Below are 23066 nucleotides of genomic sequence, written 5' to 3' on the forward strand. Positions count from 1 at the left end.
TACTATCCATAATGCTGGCAAACAAAAATAAGTTAGCTGATTTTTTAAACACTTCTGAATGCCTCTCAGTGCCATTATTTCATATTATATTCGATAAAACTTTCAGTGAACATTTCAGAACTGATCCTAGTAAATATCCAAAATTATTTCATCCCAGAAACTTGTAAGGTGTGTGATTAGTTCACTTTCATGAACTCAGTCATGTCATAACGTAAGCCAGAGGTCCACAAAAATACTACACAGGCTATCAAGAACACTGAGGAATTTTGTGTACAGAAATAACGCAGAATCCCTCTGAATTTCTGAACTAATGTATAAAACTATGTCAAGTAATTTTCAAGTATGTGTAACAGGTCTGTGAGTTGGCCAGAGCTTTGAAGATCTGCCTAGTCTGTTTGCTCTCCAAAGAGAACTCAAAGGTTTTTCTACTATGGAAAGCAGGATAGAAATACGGGGTTTAATCCAGATCTTGGTTATTGCTTCCATGCAGTTAGTTGGGGAATTTGGTGGGGTGTTTTTTTTCCCTGTTTGTTTGAGAATTGGTTTTTGGAAATCCATTGCATTTGGCTTGTATCGAAATCTGAGCCATCCCTTCTGGTCTTTCAGCAACCACCACGCTGTCCCTGTGTTGATGTCCTGTTGAGTTCAGGACACAATTGCGCTTTGAAGGGAATCCTGCTCGTCCCCACTTCTGTGCTTTGGTTTGCAGCCCAAAACAGCCTCTGAGCGCACTGATGGGATTTCTTGTGGGTGAAACCAAGTTCAAGCTCTGCTCCAGGAATGCACCTAATGCCTTTCAGAAGGAGAGGAGCACTCAGTCTGTGAGACCAGACTAGAGCTAGCCTGAAATTAAATGCAAACACACACTCCCCCTCGTCCCCAAACTATATATAATGGAGTTCTCCAGCAGCATTTAATACTCCAGAGTAACAACAGAAACCTCTCTAGGACGGACATCCAGTCCTCAGCACCAGGTCTTCCACCGCATGGACCCACAGCGCTGCCTCCATTGGAGCCCTGCACAAATGTCCTGCGCTGCCAGGCGCCTGCTCAGCATCACTCCTCCCACCCAGCTGCCGGGTCCTGGAAATCCCAGGCAAACAGCCAGTTTTATCTTAGACAAAATTTCCAGGCAGATTAAGGCACCATACCTTCTCACCCTCAAGTGTCATCACAGCAGCTTTTGTATTTTACATAGTGATGAGGGAAAAGAAATACTTCTGGTCACCACCACCCCTATCCCAGGAGATGTCAGATGAAAGTACAGGCGAAAGCACAGCAGATGCTCAATTAATTTACTTATACATTACTGAGCTGCTGTGCTTGGCGGGAACTGCTTGGAAACACTGAAAACCCACGATAACTGACCTCCCCCAAACCCCTCCCTCTCACATCTCTGCCATGAGCCCTACAGACCATTCAGTCAGTCAGGCCTGGGAAAGCAATGCAGCGATGCTTTTGTTTATCATCAGGAGCTTTTGCCATTTTATCATGTTATCCATGACTTTTTAATGCATAAAAAGAATAAATCATTTGGCCATTTCCCTTACAACATGTGCAAGAAATCCAGCACAATCATTCTTCTTTGTATTACCATAATGGAAGAAAATGGTAATAACGTGTTAGGTAGATGTGAAAATGCAATAGGACTGAAAGAAAGTGCAGATGAATCATTAAGCCCTCCCTCTGCAACTAAAGAGGTATCCATTATTTACTTGTAGGATGGTATTTCACTACATTGACAATATTCATCTGAATCTGTATGATATTTAGCAGTTCACAGCTTTCCTACAAGCTATGCATCACCACTGCTCCCTCTCATTTTTCTTTTTTTCCTATCATTTCAAAAATAATAATCCTGCAACCTAAATTCATGCTTTTCAAATGACAGAATTTGGAGACATAGCATTTGCCTAGAGGACCATCGGTCTGACTCAGTAAGGTGTTTTGCTTTGTGTTTTTGTTACTGTTCCTAAATATTGAATGTCATTTATGAACAACTTCAACATGTATCTTACCAGCACAAAAATGATACAGTGAGATACCAAAATGCAACATGAACTTTGATTCCACAAATCATTTGTATCATAAACATAACAAAAGTTTCACTTGTTTTCAACTACACACTCAGAACAACAAATATTACAGATAAAACCAGCATAAATTTAGCTTTAGACCAGACTGCAGATTCTGGTAAATGCTAAAATTAAGTCAACTTGCACACCGTCTAGGGTACTCAAACCAGAAAACAAATACTGTAATATTGCATTTTTGTCACAGAGACAAAACATTTCTTATGGGTAACTTAAAGTTTGTATTCTGAGTATCTTCAAAAATAGCAAAGCAATGAACAATATTTTAAAAAATGGATCTTGACTTCAAATACTGGACCAATTACATAGAGCTGATTTCTCACTATAGAAAATGGGAATTAATCTCTTTCACACACATGATTAAAATGAATCACGTACCATTCTATCATCTTGCACTAAAGAATCTATTGATGTATTTCTCAGACTGGGTCAGACTGGTATGAGAAAGTTTCCCCTTTCTATAATCATTAAAGTAAAATAAGATTTTATTCACCTTGAAAGTACACAGGACATGTTCTTAACTCGGTTGTTGAGACGAGTCCCAAAACCTGTAGTTATCACTCTTACCAGACTCATAATTTAAATGCCTAAATAAACTATTGTACAATTGATGTGTCCTGGGAAGAATTAAATTCAGAAAAAGCGTGGTTTGTCACAGAATCGCAGAATCATTAAGGTTGGAAAAGACCCCTTTCAGGGAATTGTAGAGAGCGATAAGGTCTCCCCTCAGCCTCCTCTTCTCCAGACTGAGTCATTCCGTATCTTTCTATTTTATTAGAAATGCCCAGAGTATAAATATTGCTACTTACTGCCAGGTCCTATTGTCAGTTTGTATTTTCTCAGCTTGGCTGTTGTCAAGATTTATTGACAATAACATTGGATATGTACTCCATCAAAATGCTCTATAAATACATATTGTATTAAATGAGACTAACCGTCTTGACCATACATGCTGAACCATAAAACTGTCACATACAGGCCTCATTAACGGTGCCATTACACTGATGTGACTTAGAAAGGCTTTTTCTGTGAAAGTGCTACCTGCTTGCAGAGATGGACAGCAGTCATTTTTACCAACACCAGAGTATCAGGATAGCATCTGGAGACACTACAGATGAAGTGAAGAGCTCTGAACAGAGCAAGGGAACAGCAGCTTCCTTTAATGCCTGCAGCATGGATGCCATAAAAACATTTCAAGATCCTGCTACCGAATTCTGGCAAAGGAATTTGCGCTTGAATACTTTTATAATAGTTTGCACATTGTCTAGGAAAGCCAGTCATGCAGTTTTAAGTTACTGAGGAGAAAAAAAGCTTGCTGGTTTTAAGTGTTTTGGGGTTTTTTTTTATTTTTAAACATAACCTCTCCCCCCCAGCAGCTATGCATCATATTTATGCATCCATTTAATTCCAAATAATTAGTGGTGATATTTTACACAGCAGAAAGCTGAAAGCTAGCTGCATTGTGAAAACCCCTCGAAATATCTTTGCTTTACAAATTGAAGCAACAGTAATTTAACTGTCTAGAAAGCATTTGTGATTAAGGAATTGTCAGCATGAAGATTTCTCCTTTCCCCTAATACCTTGGATTACTCCTTTGGGTTTAGAATTTTTGGTATAATATAATGTATATACTTATACCTGTTACACAAGAGATTATCCATCAATAATACAAAAATAATCCTAGATTACATAAGAATTTACCAGTGAATCCTCGGGGTGATTAATATGTTCTTCCAAACAGTTGTCATTTCAGTAAGCAAAACATACTAATGTCACACACACAAGCTGTAGTTACAGGTTCTCCAACTAGCTGTAAACTTGATCGAAAGCAATGTGAAAAGAGCAGACATCTAACTTGTTTAGCCTGTCGTTATAAATTATAACAGACTACTTTCATTGTTTGATAAATTATAAAAAAATACTAAGAAAGACCAAGAGGAAATCTTTTTAATATGCCTAAAAGGTTGCACTTCCTAGTACAGGAAAGAAACAGTGCCAAATTACAGAAATCACTTTTTTTTTTTAAATTTAAAATACAGGGTACAGAGGAAGACTTTAAAACCAGTAGCTACTGAAACATTAAACCTAATGAGTAACTTAAAGATCAAAGGATGGTAACTTTCAAATCACAAAGCTCTTCATGACTTTCATCTCTGCAATAAAGCTGCTCTACACTGACTTAGAGCTATACTGGTTTTTAGTAGCATCCCTTTTACCAACACCCACCACCCAATAAAAATCCTACTGGCAGCAACAGACAGGGAAAACAAATACAGTTCATTAAAGAAGCATGCAGACACAGTCTGATTATTTTTAAACTGTAACTTCTTATGCTAATTACCTAAAAAATACCGACTACAAAAAAGTTAAGTGGTGAGGATCAAATTGGAAAACGAAATTGAATTAGTTGGGTAACATCAAATAATAAACAAATACCATGAAAATCACTGGGTTCAACATTTCAAGAGTTAAATTAGAGTCAGATTATTTGGCAGAATTCAAAGCAGAAGAACTATTCACAGATGAAGTACACCTGGTGAACACGTTTGCCAGTGTCAAGCCAAAAGACACTTGGAAACTATCCAGTGCTGAGTATTTCCAAATACACAGTGTACTGCTGTACAGTCAACAAAGTTATTTTGATACTACCATGATTCTACTCCTGTATTAAAAGACAGTCACATTTTTACAAGTATTATACTAGATTGGCAGCTTCTCCATACAGAAAGAAACATTGCATAGATTCTTTTGATATTTCTACGTCCATACCCAAAATCTGGTACTTAAATCATGGGTTTGGTAGTATTCATATAAGCAGGTGTGAATACATACTAGAAATAGATTTTCACCAGTTCATTTATTTTAATGCCCAGAAGATACCCATGTCACATAATGCAAAGAACCTCTCCTGGTAAAAGCCACGTCAAGCCACTAACTTCTTGTGCTTTTACAATATTCAGTCTTAATTGAAGAAGGAATGAAGTATCCATTACAGTTCCTACATCTTCCAAAGGTTAATTACTCTCACTTAGATTTCCACTGGCATTTTTATTCTGAATGCATTTGGTTTGAGCTCTCAATTACTGTATCTTATTATTTTCCAGATTAAATTATCTTTTATATCAGACATCTTTTTTCTGTGTACATGCCTATGGGACATGATCAAATAACCTCTTAACCTCAAACAAGTGAAAGAATTTTATGAGAAGACATTTAAGGATACAGCACATATTTTCTAGTTCTTAAATCATCCCAGAAATTTTAAAATATATTTATAACATCTTTTCTAGTCATCTTTTTCTCAGTAGCAGCAAACAAAAGTAATTCTTACTCCTTAATTCTGCTTTTTATTCCCTGCTTTTGGATCCAAGATGATATTATCAGCGCACTTTTAGTAATATCACACCAGGAACAGATGTTTAACTGATTATGCGTCATTATAATTAACTGCTTTTCAGTGACACAATTTTGGAACTGTTTTCTGGAACGTGCAAGTGCAAACTACTTTCTTTGTTCTGGATATATGACCACATTCTTGGCCATGTTAAAATGAATGTTGATCTATTGAGTCCAGCTCGCCAAGTGATCCCGGTTACTCTACAGAGCTGCCCCAGGCTGTAATCATTCCTCCTGACTGTCTTCTGAGAACTTCATTTTTTCCATCTGGATCATGAATAAATATACTGAACAGCAACAAGTCATCAGGAGCAGGTCAGACAAGAGTCTATTTAGCTCACTGTCCTGTCTTTGACAGTGGTCAAGAGAAGATACATGATTATAAAAACTACAGCAAGAAGCTCTGCAGCTAGCCTACTTTTTATTTCTTATGAAACTCCAATCCAATAATTTGTTGCCTCCTCAGTCCTATACTATGGAAAACTGTGAATAACCTTCCCTATTCACTTTTAACATACCATAGAGGTTTTCAGGATAAAAGTGCCTTAGCTATTATTCGTCATTTCCCACACACGAGCTTTTCCATAATTCTGCACATTTCTGTACCTTTTCTTGTCCAGTTATGCCCTTTCTGACATGGAAGAACCAGAACTGTACACAGTGTCCAAGAGGCAGGTGCACACTGTGGGCTTACACAGTGGGAACAAGACGTTTCGTTCTGTTACACATGTTGACTACTGCTAAGCTGTCATTTTCACAGAGTATCATACCTCCAGAGTATCACTCATGCAGATAACAAGTGTCTAGTTCAGAGTCAATCAATGCATAAGTAAAGCTAAAACGTTCCACACACCCTTTACGCTTTTTCACTTAGCATTTATCAATACTGAATTTTATCTTTATTTTATAGGAATCTTCTTCTTAATCACAGAAACTCACAGAAAATCACAGAAAAGTAGAGGAGGAAAAGCCTAGGACAAACTAACTGGCAAACTAACTGTAATAAAACATTATTTGTTCAGTGATCAATAACTCTTTTTCTGCAGAATAACTTCTATTACTATATAGTGCAAAACCAGACAAAAAATATTATTTGAAGCTAACACTGCAAGCTCAAAGTGAGCAGCCATTTCCCTGTAACCACATCCTCACTGAGGGCTGGGGAACCCATCAGCATCCCACAGCATCCTCTGCGGCTGCAGGATAGCCTTCAACTGACTCGCTGTCAGCAATGGACACATTTCTCCAGACATGTAGAAAGTGCTCGGCAGAGCATATCTGTCTCCGATGAGTGGGCAGGATCTCCTCTGCGGGGTCTGTAAATCTTCAAACCATGCACACAGATCTATAAAGGGAAGAAGTGATCTGAATTTTAAGCATTTGGCCTTACTGTAAGAAGTACCGATCCAGTTGATGAGGTGTATCTTATAACTCTTTCACGAATCATCTCCTCTTTCAGGGTCAGTCTGGCAGACATTAGGCACCCTGAATGGTCAACAGTGGCAAAGGCTTTCCTACTAAGGGCTCAAGGAGAGGACTTCCCTGCCGGTCAGTCCCTGGAAGGTGGCTGCCATAATTTACAGGTTTAAAAATCAAAACACCACACACCAACAACAAAAACACACCCCCAAAAAACCACATTAAAAAGAAACAGTCAGCAGTATGGCAGGAAATCAGGAACATGGTGTAGAACAAAGTAACAAATGGAAGGAGAAACGTGGCAGCCTGCCCTAAGCCCAGAGACAGGGATGAAACAAAGGTTTTGTGGCCAGCCTGCAGAAAACAATAGATGTTCAGAGAGCATCATCCTCATGCATGTCCCACAGAGATAATGTGGAGAGACTACCTTGAGGAGGGAGCGTTACAAAAAGATGACTTCTAGATCAGCTAAAAAGAGTAATCCAGTTTAAAATAACATTGTTAATATTTTTGTCTTTGTTTTCCCCCGATCAAAAAATTCAAGCTCAAAATGCGAATTTTTCCACTTCTAGATTCTTTTACCCATTTCCTTCCAGCCTCAGATGAATAGAGTGGTGACCCATACTCAATAAGTAACAAAATCTACTGAACTATTATTAGCATGTTATAAGGCTTAGAGCTGTGAACTAAAGAATACACAGAAAGACAAACCTGAAGCTTAAGTCAAGTAAAGTGGCTATCAATCAGCAGAGCCGTGCTGCAGTCTTTCTGAACAAATACATTGCCAGCATCACTATCAATCAAAATTATTTTTAACAGATAAAAAAAATTAAAAAGGACCAAGAGACCAGCACTCTGTACCTTTTAAAGCCATTTACCTCCTCCAAAACCTTTTTTCACTGGCATGCCGTTATTGCAATTTAATAGTTTTTTCTCTTGGTCAGACCTTCTCCCTCTCTCCTTTCCACTGTGCCAACAACTAAACAAAGCACAAAATATTGGCCTCAACACAGAAGGAAAATTGAAGATGCACTTATTGTTCATGAATACAGAGGGAAGCAGGAAAATCTATCAATCGGCCACAAGAAAATTAGGCCAACTAATGAGAAAGCTAACTTCAAGCTTTTATTCATTTTTCATTAATCCAAAATGTTAAAAGCAGGAGCAGAGCTTCCTCTTTTTTTTTTTTCCCTGGAAGACCAATGCATTTCCCCACGGATTGAGTTAAATGCAATGATTTTGGTTATAAAAAAAGTTTTATCACTGCTCTCTTTTCATAAAGTTAAACACAATGTTGATTACATACAAGAAAGCATACTATTAATAGTATAGATTAATTTTACTTCTTGAAATTTCATCACCCCCTTGCCTTTCAGCTTACTGACAGCGACTGATGATAACAAAAGAAAAGCAGAGAGACGGGTTCCCCCATTGAAGACAGAACCTGGTCCATTTTCCTGAGTTTGATAACCACGTCAGCTCTGGCTGAAACAAATTAGAAACAGTTTTGAACTCTTGAAACTCAGAAATAAACAAAAGGAGGACGTTCCTTGCCAGCATACAGTAGAGCTGTGGTCTTCTTGCCATGAGATGCTCCAAATGCAGGGAGCTGGGACAGGTTCTGGGGGGCGGCGGGGGACCAGGCTGTGGAAAACCAATCCATTTTGGTAAATTAAATGCACAGGAACTACAGCTCTGAGTTGGGATGAAAACTAGAAGAACCTTGTGGGAAATATCACACTGCTACTCTACCCTAGGCATCTGCTTTTAAACACTTTTAAATTGGAGACATGGTACTGGGCTACATCATGGCTGTTTGGTCTGGGGACAGACAGTCTTGTTTTTGTTGATGGTCCAGACTGCAGAAAATGAAAAGCTGTCTAACCATAAACATTTTTAAAGTCCATGTATCATATTTTTACAGATTCCAAAACAATATTAGTAAGTGAAAATTCATACAAAACAGCAAAGCAGCAAGTAAAAACAGACGGGGAAACCCGGCTGCCCCAGTTCTTCAGCCTAAAGCTTCTTCCAAAGCTTTATTAGCTATTCCAATTTCAAAAAGAAAACACCAGCCAACCAAAAAGGCTTATAGACTAGCTAATCATATGGAACCACTGGCTCAACATATAATTCAAGACCACCATTTTGACAGCTACTTTCAGAGCAAAAGAGTAACAAAAACCAACTTTACTTCAGTGCTATTTAATAAATGATTACTTGAGGGATTTTATTTGTTTAAAACAATCACTCTGCCTCAGCTAAAGCAGTACTCTGCAAAGCTAGCATTAAAAAATTATTTGCTCTAATCTGTTCCAAACTGGGGCTTGGCATCTAATCCTGCATTACCAAATAGCTTGGTAACCAAGTATTCCATTTGTAAAGTAACCATAATAACAATACCAAATAGTTGACCTGAGTTCTTCAAAGGTACCTACAGAAAATAAAAACTTAAACAGCATTTAATTACAGGGAGATTCAAGCAACCAATTCCCTTATCCCCTTATGGAAGATATTTTCATTTACAGTCATGTTGTCCAATTAGCAATATTACTGTATTATTTATTCAAAAAAGATGTCATCCTAGTCAGCAATTTACTCTTTAACTGTGAAAATGTTATGACGACCATTTTATAGACCAATTCGATAATGGACTAGTTATTAAATATAGGCACAAATTAATTAATGAGAATGGTTTCAGAAAGAATAGTTTATTAGAAACAAGTTTATAATGATAATCAATGAGCACGGAGTATTTTAAAGCGGTAACTTCATTTGCTGTAAATGCAGAAGATTAGAATCTATTACATTTATTTAGCTCTTATGGTTATTTTTTGTTCATCAGTCTATGTTGTTGACTCTTTACATTGTTATTTATAACATGTAATTGTGCAGAAAGTGGAGAGAATTGTGAATAGTGCCACAATAAATGACCATTAATGGGGTGGGGAGGGGGTCCACATATTAAGTGTTAGGAATTTCATTTTCATGCTTTTATTACAGAAGTAAGGAGAAAGACAAAGTGTTAGAAAAATTACTTTCCCTTTTTCTGCAAATCTCATTGTTTCTTTTTCTGTTTAAACTAAAGTCATTAGCGCTAGAATATCTGCTATAGCTCCATGAGGACTAGCAAGTATATAAATATGCCAGGTAAGTCTTTATTTAACATGAAGAGCAGCTGGCATTCACTTAATACATATGGTATGTCATACAAATAGGTAAATACCAAACATTATGATTGTCATTACGTCATTTTCTGACATTCATATCTCAAATGTTGTCCTCCTCTGCTCTTCTTCAGGTGTACTTAGGGTCCACAAAAAACAGGTCCTCAAATCCTAAGAACTTAATGTGACCCTATCAGCACTGTTGCTAAAGAAAGGAAAGGAAGGCATGACCATCAGAAAGAAACCCAACCTTAAAGATGGCTTCCTGCTCACACTGGATGGACTTATATTCTTACCCAAAGTCTCCCAACATTAAAGGAAAAAAGTATGGAACTTGCCTCCACAAGACTCCAGTATGACATAACCAAGGGAAAGAACAGAATAACTCTGAGACCCTATTGTTACCAAACATGGAGGAAAAACTCCCCATGAAGAAACTCACTACAGATATTATTCTCACATGCACCAGTAATTTAACAGCTATCTGAATATCTGGTGTCATCACTCCCACAGCTTGACTCTGTTTTCTGAGCACCATGTAATCCAAATTCCTTTAAACAATCATGATATCATACTTTGAAGAGTTATCTGAAGCATAATATGACAAAATTTTACCATTCTCCCTCTACAGATAACTACCTTGCTATAGATAAGATGATGTATGACTCCATCAGTGACTCTAGTAATAAATAAGTCTAATGATGAAAACGTTAGTACAATATGATTCACAAAATGCGTGCCCAACACAAAAGCCTTATAATCATGACATTCATTATCGAGGGAATAATGTAATGTTTTCTTCCTTTGCTTTGTGCATTTTGACTGTGTTTCCTTTCCTGCATCCCTTATGTAGCATAGATGGAAAATTGTGGCTTTTGCAAAATTAGTATGGATTTGTCAACTGCTACAGCCATAGCTGAGAACAGTTCATTAACCTGATCTGATTTAAGATAGAGCTATACAATAAACTTAAAATGTGAATAGTGCTGTATCACAGGAGAAAGGAATGCAGTCCCTTAAGCTTAGATTTGCCTACATATTGAAAAGTTTAGTTTTCTGGCTCAAGAATTGCAATAAGAATAACAGCACACATTAAGATTTCATCTTTATCACTATAATTATATGCATTACACACATTTCGCAGTTTAGGAAGGACTGTTACAATATTGTTTGAATGTTATCACAAAGGTGTAGAGAAAACTGGAAATTAAACTTTTCCACTTCCCTTCTAAGAAATACACAATGCTGGGGATGGAAAACAAATCTGTAAAATAAAATCTGTAAAAATATAAAATTACTGCTTGACACAACCACATTCAGACTTCTCTACTCTGCTGGCTGCAGCTTTAATGATAAACTCTGTAAGGAGGCAGAGCTAGAGATTCAAACATTTTTCTTGTTAGTAAGTTGTGTAAAAGGATCAACTCCATCAGCTTGGCCGCAATTCCAGGCACCGCTGAACTCCAGGATTTAATTCAGATCTCTCTGAGGACCCATATCCTCACTCATTTCAGTTCCACTCAGTAAGTTCACAAGAGCAGGATAAAATGAGTCAAGGATCAAAGGTGGTGAGGGAAGACATAATGGAGGGTTTTAGAAAAGAAGGAACTGGAAAGTCATGTAAGACTAAAGAAGCGGTGGAGACCGTGAGCTGAAAGTAGAGGCTGCAACACACAACACTGAAAGTGCAGAGGCTGGCAGAGAACTGGAGCATGCCAGAGGACCAAAAGCAGAGCTGATGAGGAAAGAGATAGGCTTTTTTCCCTTTTTAGAAATGCATTTGCAGTAAAGTGTGCAACACATGTAAACAGTGAACAAAAATAAGATGCAGATGAGAAGAAAAAATGGGGAGAAGTATCAATGTAATAACAACAACAATAATAATAATAATGAAAAGGAAAGTGCAGAATTAAAAGCTTCTGGGAATAATGGCGGATGGGTCCAAGCACAGAGAATGGCCCATGGAAGACAAAGAGAACTTAGCATTTTTCTTAGCATGTAAAGCTCACCTGATAGGACACGTGTCAATGTGTAAAAATTCAGTTACTTAGGAGTGCTGGTAAATTTGATTCCCCAAAATTGGTAATAACTTTTGTTTTTCTTCTTCCCCTCTCTTAAATGCTGGTAGGTTTCCTGTTGCACCAGGTTGTTAGCACATTCCATTAGAGGAACCTTTCCTAACGTTTCAGTATACTTCCTCTGAAATTTCCATAAAATGTACTGTATTAATGAAGTTGCTCACAAACAGGTTATGCTCTTCTTCTGCCCCTCTGCTCTCAAAGAAATTGCTAACATGCACATCAATTTGTAATGCAGATATCAAAATGACTGTTGCCAGGGAACTACTAATAGATAGTAATGTTAAGTGTTCAATTCTTTCATTAAATCCATGCTTTTCTTCAAATTTTCCAGACCTGATTTGGTTACTACTAGTTATAACCTTATTTTCCATTCTATGATGTAGTTTGTTCTTTTCTCAAGTTACAGTACGCATAAAACCTTTACCCTCCCAATTTATACTTTTTTCTATAAAACATACACTTTCTGGGACAGTCTATCCCATAACAAAGAGAAGGGGTTTATGGGGAAACATCGTTTTAATAGCTATTAGAAGGAAGAAATCACAGTAATTCTTCAATAAACAAGGAGAATCATAAAGGTCCATAATTTGGAATTTGGAGGCCCTGACTTATCAGGTTACTTGAAAACCATAATGATACCTTAATGACACAGAAAATCCATTAAACTTCATTTTGTGTTATACAAAGCCTACAGTATATATGCTGAAAATGCATGCCAGTGCCTTTATACCTTCATGAGTTTTGACAAATAGCCATTTCAGAAGACAGCCACTCACCAAAGGAAAGCTTAAAATATAAGTTTAAAAGAATTTGCTTACTTATGCATAGCTATCAGAAAATTTAAATTGTATAGGACCTAGGAATAAATCTCAGGTTTTTGCAAAGATTTATAGGTCTATGAGCATAATACCCATAAACCAGTGTGTGCTTATTTTATTGGCAGAATAGTTTATATATCTGACATACTGCTGTTCAGATAAGATTATATCCAACTAAGTACAGAAAAGAATTGTCAACAAGTCTGTAAGACTATAATAGAAACTGCAAAAGCAGAGTTTTCTTATGACTAACCATACCTTCAGAGTACTCCCAAATCAGTCCCAGGCATGAAAATACAGTTGGAAATGATTTTAAGAGAAGGGTGAAGAATGGCATGTTGCCACAAAAATAAGAACCAAGCCTGAACTGTGTGTTCCCTGTATTACGTAATTGCCAAAGCAGATGGAAAAAAATGTTAATATTATAAATAATACAGAGGTTTTAGCCAAATTATATTTGGGAATTCTAGAACTAGACAGCAAACTTGTGATTGATCAAAGTTAATCTTAGTTGATTAGAGAAGCACATGCCCAACCTTTTCATGTTTTGTATGCTTTTACTGCTGTGAGGGTTTGGATATTCTATCAGGAAGGAAATCAATAGGCAATTTTTCCTCGAAAATCTAAGTCAAATAGCATAAATAGTGATCCTTGAAAACATGCAAAAATATTAGTAAGTAGTGAAAACCAAGCTGGCACAAAGCTCTGACTCTCAGATGTGCACAAGGGAAGCATGTAAGCTTCATATAGATTAATGCATGTTTCCTCTGGCTGTTAGAGCAGGACCTCTGCCTGGGTAAAGATACTCTGCCCTTTAACTTTCAGATTTATGCCAGCTCTGTATTATAAAAACAGGACAAAAGACAACAGTGAGGAAAGTAGGGATGGATTATCTGGAACATGGTTGGATCCAACAGCTGCAAAATTTGTGATGACAGAGGGTCCCAAATAGGGAGAAACTTTGCACAAGAAAGCAGTGTTACTCTGGTTATTTCTGCCCAGAAAGTTTCTGGGTCTGTGTTAATGGCAAAGCAATAAATGGGCTTCCAGAGTCACAGGGGTTAATATGGCCCTGTTGTTGTACAGCATGAAACCATTAAATAAGATTTGTGATTTTAAACCTCTGAAGATGCAGAAAAAGGAGAATGTATATAATACTAAACCTTCAGAGCTTCATTTTAATAACATTCTTCAGACCCCTTCCTTCTGGCTATTCAGACTTGTTTCAAGAAAGTCCTTTCCCCTTCTTCACCTCTCTCCCCACCGCTCCATCACTCCCCGCCTCTTCACCTCACCTCACCTCACATCTTAGAATGCTGTCAGGATATTTAGAAGGGGACAAGGAAAGAAAGAAAAATGTATTTTGAGAAAATGTTTCAGTATGCCTTCTAAAAAAAAAAAAAAAAATAAGAGCCACATTTTCAAATCTTTAAAGAACAGCCCATTTAAAGGGCTGACACTACTTTGGTCCTGAGGGGCAGCAACTCTATAAAGGCAAATTCCACATACATAAATCACCTTCTCCCTGGCCACTACCTCACTGCAATGGATGAGAATACCTACACTTCAGAAACAAATTTCTGTTGCACATACCTTCTGATTGTTAAAATTAAATAGGTTTTATTAATATTAGGCCAACCTACCAAAAAAAAAAAAGAGAAAAAAAGAGCCAGTGACATATACTAAATCTCTTCCTGCTTAAGGCAAACAAGGTCAGTAGCTAACCAACTGACAAATTATACCATATCATAAAACCCCAACTTCATTTAGGACTTCTCAATAGGTATCAGATATACACTTATATGATAAAACTCCCTTCCCACATGCATTACTATCCTCCTGTCTATCCTCACCAGTTTATTTTTACCTCTGGAATGAAACTAAGCGTAAGATCACAATACTGCAAATTTCCCAGTATGCAGAAAAGAAAAGCACTTGGTTTCTAGATGAAATTACCAAATTAAAGAACTGTTCAGTACTGTAAAATAATTTTACCTGTTTCCAAAAGTTTTCATCCCATTCTCTTGCACAAACTGCTTTCCTCAAAGCAAGTTACACTGAGGACTTAAAAGTACCAGGATGATATATGGCACTGTTTTAACTTCTGAAATTCACAGATTAATAATAATAAAGAGAGAAAGAAATTTCAGCATGATTCATTTAACATTAAAAAGTTAATCTGGTAATTATTAAAGTAGCCTTTATTGTATTTCAGACATTATTTGCAAAGAAAGTTCTATTTTCCTTGCTAAGGATTTCCTTGTTAAGAATTTTTTCACCCTCCTCTCGTATTAAAATTTCCAGTAATGCCAATGCATCAGTTTCATCCAAAGAAAGTCATAATTTGGAAGCGGTAGTAGTACTTCCAGCTATTGACATGTAGACAAGAGAATTCAGGTGTAGATATTCCCTTGTCAGAAATAACATAAAGAAAAATAAAATATTTTCAGTTATGGTATTTTATGGCCACTCTAGTTGAATCTGTAACATGAAATATCAAGGAAGATTAGACTAATATCTAATGTTTTTCTCTTCTCTTTATTTTGCTCTCCCCAACCATCTGTCCCAGACCTTCCAAGTCTTATGTGTATTTTATGTCAGTTTGCTTTATGTTAGGAGTTTCTTTCACAACAGCAAACTGGGGGGGTTTTTTTGTTTTTTTTTTTTTAAAAGATTTTTGGAGAGAGCATGTCTAAATATGTATACACACATAAATAATGGAGCAGGAAACCTGCTTTTGATTCTTTTTTTTCTGCCACTGTGAGTGAACACAGGAAGGTAACCAAGGAGAAAATGTTTGTGAAAGCCTTTATAATGAGAATTAGCCTACCTTCTTTAATAACGCTGGTATTTACAAATTAGCAATGCTATGTGAGACCTCATATCAATAAAGATGTGAGTTTTAAGATGGGGAAATAAAACTACTGAATAATATTTTTTTTTCACCCTTTCCTCAATTCTTGCTTTGTTTGCTGTGAGTAGCTTTAGAGTTTAAGCTCTTTGGGACATAAAGAACATTTTTGTGATCTATTTTTACAGCAAGATGCTTATATTAAATAAACCGTATTGATATATCCTAAACTGAATATAGGAGTGTAAGAGACAAGACTGAACATGAAACAAATGCAGTAATATAATAACTTTGAATAACTTCGAGTAGACGTGACATAAATGAATGTGACATAAAAGTAATTTTGGGACAGAGAAAAGCGGGGCAATGCTACTTTCAGAAGACCGCTTAATGTTTGTAAAGTGCTTTGAAGATGAAAACCCCCACGTACATATTATGGCTATGGATTACTACTGGAGTCATGTAGCCTCACTCTGAAATTGAGAATTTGAGGAATTTGAGACAACCTCCAATTCAAAGTCAGAAAAAAATGCATAGATAGAAAAAATATGAAGTCCTACATGATATGGAATTGCTATGAGCCATACACTACCTCAAATTTTCTTCATTTCTATCATGACAGTTAAAACAGCAGATTTCCATAGGTGTGTCTGTGGGTGATATTTGTAAAAATAACAACCTTCAGTATAAATGTTGGTCTTTCTTTTGAATTGAGGGAAGAAAAAAAAAATAGTGATGTTACTATCACAAAGTGATAGCATTATAACTTCAAAATATATTCTGCCTAGTGATATTAAGACATGTATTGAACTGAGAACTTCTAAGACTAAAAGGTTAAACTTTTTAACACCATTTGACAGAAGAAAAAAAAAAAGTAGTACAGAAAGTAACTTACCAATATACAGTTTAGTTTACATGGAATAACTCAGAAGAGACTCTAATCTGCTAATTCCTGAAATTTCAAATTGTAAGGCTTCCACACTGCAAAAAGCAGCAACACAATTTTTACTGTCGTATTCCATATAGTCCAAATTTCAGCAAGTCAGGCAAGAGTTTAACAACTAAAATTTCCATTAACATAGAAGAGAAAGAAAAGTGCAAATAATCTTTTTCTCTAGACTTGTACTTTAACAACCCAATCACATGATTGAAAAAAAGAATAATTGTAAAATATTGATTCAATATAAGAATTCTCAAATATTCACCCATAAAGTCTAAACTGAGAAAACTATATTAGCCTGAAGAGAGATGACTCCTCCTTGTTGGGTCTATACTTCCACGCCTACCGAGAGTGAAGTGGGGACAGCGGAGTGGGGAGAGCGGATCCCATAAACTAGTGATTCAATAACTGTATTCTTCATGGAAAAAAAGACTAACTCCCTTACTCTATCCTGCCCCAATATACAAGACACAGAAATACATGTTGCAAATCAATAAGGCCTAGAATTCCTTTTAACAAGATACATGCAAATATTTTGTGAAGCTACAGCTAAGGGTTTTTTTTATCCACATCAAGCACTTGACTCCCATTTCCAAAGCAGTAAAATACTAAATACAGACAGTGAAACAGAGTCCAGAACAAGGGTTTTTTGTCAGTTCTGTTTTTTAATATAAAATAAAGAGAAGGGGATAGTTGCTTTATCAGCTTATATTTTTACTTTATTTCTAGTGTGATTGTTTATTATTGGGAGCATTCAGGCAGTACTTAACAGCTCTAGTGTTCACATGATTTCAAAGAAACTACGCAAACTTCCCCACCTCATAAGCTGGAAACAATTGGTCCGAACCTGTCAAGAATAAGCATTTCTTCAGTGACTTCACACTAGTTTGTAGTCACTGTGCGTGACTGTGTCAGAAGTATTTCCAGTAGTGATACTTTTAGTACATATATGCCATAAAGAGCCTAAATTGTCAAACTCAGCCAAGGTCCATGGTCACTTAGGTGGAAAAAACATTAAACTAACAAATCATAACTGCTAAAATTTGCTGATAGGCAACGTTACCTGGCATGTAAATGAATGTTACACATTCACAGCTTCATCTCTTAATGGCTTAAGAGATACAGCCGAGATAATTCCTCTGTCATCTTTGCAGGACAGTTAAAAAGTGTTTAGCTTCGATCTTCCCTTCCAAAAGAAAATACCACTAGGGAAGCAGCATCCCTATATAATAAATATATATTTATTTTATATATATATAAAATAAATATATATGAAGATTAAGTAATCTGCCCCAAACAGTTTGGTACATTGTTTCATTACAGTGTTACTGCATCCGAATATAGATTATTTTATTCACCTCTATATTTCTTAATTGTGAAAGCAATCCAAAATGTTATGTCCCATATGTTAAAGCTCTCTTTCTCTCTGTGGGCCCATAAAACTGAATGAGAGCAGGCAGCATCTACTAGAATATGCTCTTTTGCCCAAGTCTTCCACGCAGCTACAGAAACAAATGTAAGAGCGCTAGTGTTTGAACTTTTTAATCATTATTTTCTGAAGCCGGCCAAATTGCACAAGTGTAATTTAATTCATCAAAAACAGTTACTCCTGGAAAATCTTTGACACATTCAATCAAATTGTCATCTGTATGTTCTAGCTACTGAAAATTATTATGTCCCTAACACAGATTTTAAACTTCTTTTTACCTTCAAGATTTAGTCTTAAGTTTACTTATTGAGAAGAAAAAAACCTGAGAAGACAGACTGTAAGAGGAAAGGGGTAAGTTTAGGTGGTACATGGTACTGTACTCGTCTGCATGAAATACAACAAAGAGCGATGGTTTGTATGTTTTATATCAACTACGGACAGCTAATCTGCTCTCAGGTCAATGGCTTTTTCTAATTAAGTTTAAAAAAACTAACGTGGTATCTTTCTAATAAGCATGAGCAAGTGTTACCTGAAATGCGCATGTTTAGGGTAACAGTATCAAGTTTGCTACTGGTGCCTTAAATCATATGTATGTGAGCAAATCCTCCCACTTCAAATGCATCACCTCCCCCATTCCTCTTTTCTCACTTCTGTTTCCAATTCAATTTCTTTTCATTACAGTGAATACATACTTCTGTTGATCTTACGGTCAGCTGGATTCATATACTGGTACTTACCTCATTAGAAGAAAAGTTTCTTAAAAAAAAATAATCTAAGTAAGACTCTGTAAATCAATGCTTAGGAAGAAAAACCTTTGCAGACATGCTGAGTGTGAGAGTTTCTACAGATCTTTAACTAATGGAAAAAAATAGTTTCTGCCTGCCCAAAGATGTCGACATTTTATACTTTTGGGGAGTCCAACTATAACTATGGAGCCAGTTATATAAACTATAAAAGTGAATTTATCACCTAGGTCAAAACTTATGTTGATGTAATAATTTTATTCTAAACCAGCCTATTTAAATTTAGCAGGAAGTGTAGTTATTGTATCTTGTATATAGTTTCCCAAATGAATAATCAGCATACAGCTAATCAGCATCAAGTCACTCAACTTTATAGCTAAAACTGAACTGAAGCATACACAGCACATCTGTACGTTTACAAGCACAAGCTTCCCAGATGTTACAAATTACTATCTTTACCAGTTGTCTCCTGAAAGCGTTGACTTAAAAGAAAATGCAGTAAACAGTGAAGATGTTCACAGTAGGAATTGTCAACAGAACTAAATTCAACAGTAAAAGATCTGTTGATATATGTATTATCTAAAGGGTAAAAGCCACAGAGCTATTAGTGCTTGAGTCCATTACAGGGACATTACTTTCACCTATGCTTGATTATAGAGTTACAAAAAGTTCTACTACTTTACTTACAATACATACCATTTATTCAAGTTTAGCTACGTGCAACAGGCAACAAAACATCATAACCTATTTCCGAGTCACTTGGGGGGGGGGGGGGGAGCAAAGCAAAACACCAAACTATGAGTCATTTTCAATTACAACTCAGAACAATATTGGAGACTCGGTCGTTTCAAATGGTTGTACGCAAACTCTTCTTAAAAAAAGAGACATCAAATTCCAAACTTTATTTAGAGGAGACGCGAGAGAAGGAGAAAACCAGTTAATTACACAGAACTCCAGAAGGCAGTTTACCATTATCGATACCATTCATTTATTGCCCGGATAGTTTGAGCCCATCCCGTCGCGGGCGGAAAGGTGCACCAGCGAGCTCCATCAGTTCTGCTAGCGCTGACATTTTCCAAACCGCCATACCCAGCAGCATGCAATTTACATCAGGGTAAGCCCAGCTTCCCCAGCTCGACCAGAACGCCAGCAAGAGTTTCCAAACTGAGAACAAAAAAAAAAACAAACCCCGAACTCTCGCATACTTTTTGAAAGCCGGGCCAGGGTTGTAATCTGCGCGGAGCGGTTCCGCCTGCTCCTGCGGCAGCGGTCGGGGCGGCGGCGCGCACGGCCGCGCCGAGGGTCCCCCCGCGCCCGGGGCTGCGCGTCCCCCCCCACCCCTCTCCTTCGGGGCACCCCCCGCCCCGCGCCAGCGCCCGCCCGCGGGGAGCATCCCGGGGCGGCCGCCGCCAGGTGCGCGCTGCCCCGCGGCCGCGCTGCCCCGCGGGCCGTACTCACAGGGACACGGTGCGGTTGGGCAGCACGGCGGGCTGCAAAGTTTCCACCAAGTCGCCGCCGCTGCAGACCACTTTGATGCGGAGGGCCGGGCGGCCGGGCCCCTTGGCGCGCTCGGCGGCGCAGAGGCAGCGGTCCACGATGAGGTCGGGGCAGTTCCTGCTGCCCCCGCACAGCCCCAGCGCGGCGGCCACCAGGCAGAGGAGGCGGCGGCACAGCCCGCGCATGCTGAGCCAGCGAGCGAGCCGCCAGCTGCCGCGCCCGCCGCTCCGCGCCGCTCATGGCACGCGCCGCTCCGCGCCGCTCCGCGGGCGCCGCGGTCCCCTCCACGCCTCCTGCGCCCACCCCGCCCCGCCGCGCCTCTCGCTGCGGCCGGCTCCGCTCGGAGGGACTCCCCCTTCCTCCTCCTCCTCCTCCTCCTCCTGTAAGGAGCCGCCGCTCCTTTCCTGCCGCAGCCCGTGCAGCGGCGGCGCTGGGCGGACCCCGCGGCGCGCAGCGGGCCCCCTCCTCCCGCCGCCGCCCGCCACCCACCGGGCGCGGCCCCCCCTCGGGGGCCGGGGCCGCCCCCGCGCCCCGCCGGCAGCCGCGGCCCCGGGGAGCTCCCCGAGCGGCCGCTACTTGCGCTGGCCGCGGTGCTTTCAACCCGCGTTGGGTGTCCGGTAACGGGGGAAAAACAGCCAGATGCGCCAAGGACGAGCGGCCCTGCAAAGGGGGTGCGACCAGCCTAGGCACAGGTTGGAAAATCAGGAGCCAGAAAAATTATACAGGTTAGGAATCTAATTTTGAGAATAGCCATCCTCCCCACCGCTCTTGAGAAAGACGTGTGCAAAGCGCTGTTCGCACCTATGCTGGTGGGAAAGAAGTTTCAGGCCATGGGCAAAGGTCAGCGTAGACCAAGAAACAGGACAGTCCTCCAGCCAGTTCTCCGCTGCCTGGCCCCTGCCATCGCGGGGTGCCGGGGTTCCAGGCAGTTAGCTGACTTCAGACACCTCAGCTAATGCTCTAGACACAGCCTAAATCAAAGGTTTGATCTGTAGTCAAAGACCGCTTCATTGTCCAGGTCATCAAGCAGATTTCTTTCTTTTCTGCTTGTATTTGTGTGTTATTTATGGCACTCTATGGCTTTGGAGCATTCTCAATAGTATTTTATGTTATATGATTAATAACTCTTAGGGCAGATTTTCAGCATCAACTGCAAGCTACCCTGTTTTTTTGCTGAAGATGAACAAAAATTCCAATTTGTAACAGGGACTTACATCTTTAATGGGCTTTTACAAAAGGAACAAGTTCCTCGCCTTCTCTTACTCAATGGAGACCCAGAATGCACATTTTCCTTGCAGGATCTAGGCCAAAGTTAGTAAGAGCCTGCATGGCTGTAAAGCTATTTTAAGAAATTACTAGTTTTTTTAAAACAATATTGTATTATAGTCCCTTAGGGAAGATTTATCTTGCATATTTACAGTGCCTGTTATCACTGCGTGCTAATACCTAATTGGAGCCTTTAGGCACTAAGTTTATTAATAAAGTGATAGAAGGGTTAGTGCCCTTGTGAAATTCCAGGCTAATAGGAACTTTCTCAGGAACAATCTTTTTCTGTACAGTTGTCGATTTAAAGAACCATAAATATTACAACCTCTGTTCTTTTATTTTTAAAAGCAAAGTTGTGTAAGGCTTACTGGCAGACAGCAAAATGGACTGTGTTACATGAGACCACTCAACAGCGTAATGGTTGCATGCTGTTCTTTATGATAAAGAAAACCTCTGTAGCATTTACATTTGCAAATGGTTTTTTAGCGTTAAAAAATTCTGTCTCACCCATACCGTTTTTGAAGGCACAAGTGGAGAATACACATTTACTGAGATACAGCATGGATTTCATTCAGTGTTAACCTTGCTGAGAAGGTATGGAATTTTTCAATCAAACTTAGCCCTAAACACTCGCTAGCAGAATTTTAACAATTTTTCTAACTCACTGATCCTGAAAGTTTTTGAAGAATATAGTTTTATTAAAGAACAAGAAGGTTTACAATCACATTGAAGCAATCTGTCAAATCCTACAGTAAAGGTAGAAAAGCAGTTGTTATTCCTAACATTAAAGGTGAAAAATAAGGAGAGTTTCCTCTCCAGTTCCCAATGCATCTGATCCTTTTATTCTTGCTTTATTACAAATAATGAAACAAAAATCTCAGTCTTCTTCCCCCTCCTTCACTGTCATCTTCAAATATGAAGAAAGTAAAATTTGTATGATGATTTACAAGCACAGATGATGGTTCCTGCCCTGAGATCTCGCAGTCTAAACAGATTCGATTGAAAAAGGACCTGGGCACCTACAAAGCTTGGTACCACTTCAGTTGTCACCAGCCAGCACAGCAGAATAGTTAATGTTTGCGGCAGCTAACTACTTTCCCAGACTTCAGAACATGCATATAATGAGCAGGTTGAAGTTGCAAACAACTGAATTTCCCTTGCTTTGGGAAGGTGGTATAATCCCAGATTCCCTTGTAAGATGGGAAGAAAAAAGTTGCAGCACAGCAACTTGAAAAGCAGAAAACATTGCACTATGTTTGGGTTCCAAAACTGCCAGTTTTAGACCAACTGTGTGCCTACAGCTTAGGTGCCTTTGGACACTTACACAGCAGATAGCATATGATAGAGCATGAGCTCCTCAGATGGG

The 23066-nt window shown here is 38.6% G+C and overlaps 1 protein-coding gene across 1 annotated transcript in view; it reads right to left on the reverse strand.

Moving 5' to 3' along the window:
• The window catches only part of LOC104264621 (adhesion G protein-coupled receptor A3-like), a 285940-nt gene extending 265321 nt beyond the window's left edge, over positions 1-20619 (reverse strand). The window contains exon 1 of the mRNA XM_059821160.1: positions 20396-20619. Coding sequence (XP_059677143.1) covers positions 20396-20619 — 224 coding nt within the window. The remainder of the gene's footprint in view (positions 1-20395) is intronic.
• Between the last annotated feature and the right edge of the window lie 2447 nt (positions 20620-23066).

Source organism: Gavia stellata, chromosome 9 (assembly GCF_030936135.1).
Source record: "Gavia stellata isolate bGavSte3 chromosome 9, bGavSte3.hap2, whole genome shotgun sequence".
In the NCBI taxonomy this organism is placed as follows: Eukaryota; Metazoa; Chordata; class Aves; order Gaviiformes; family Gaviidae; genus Gavia; species Gavia stellata.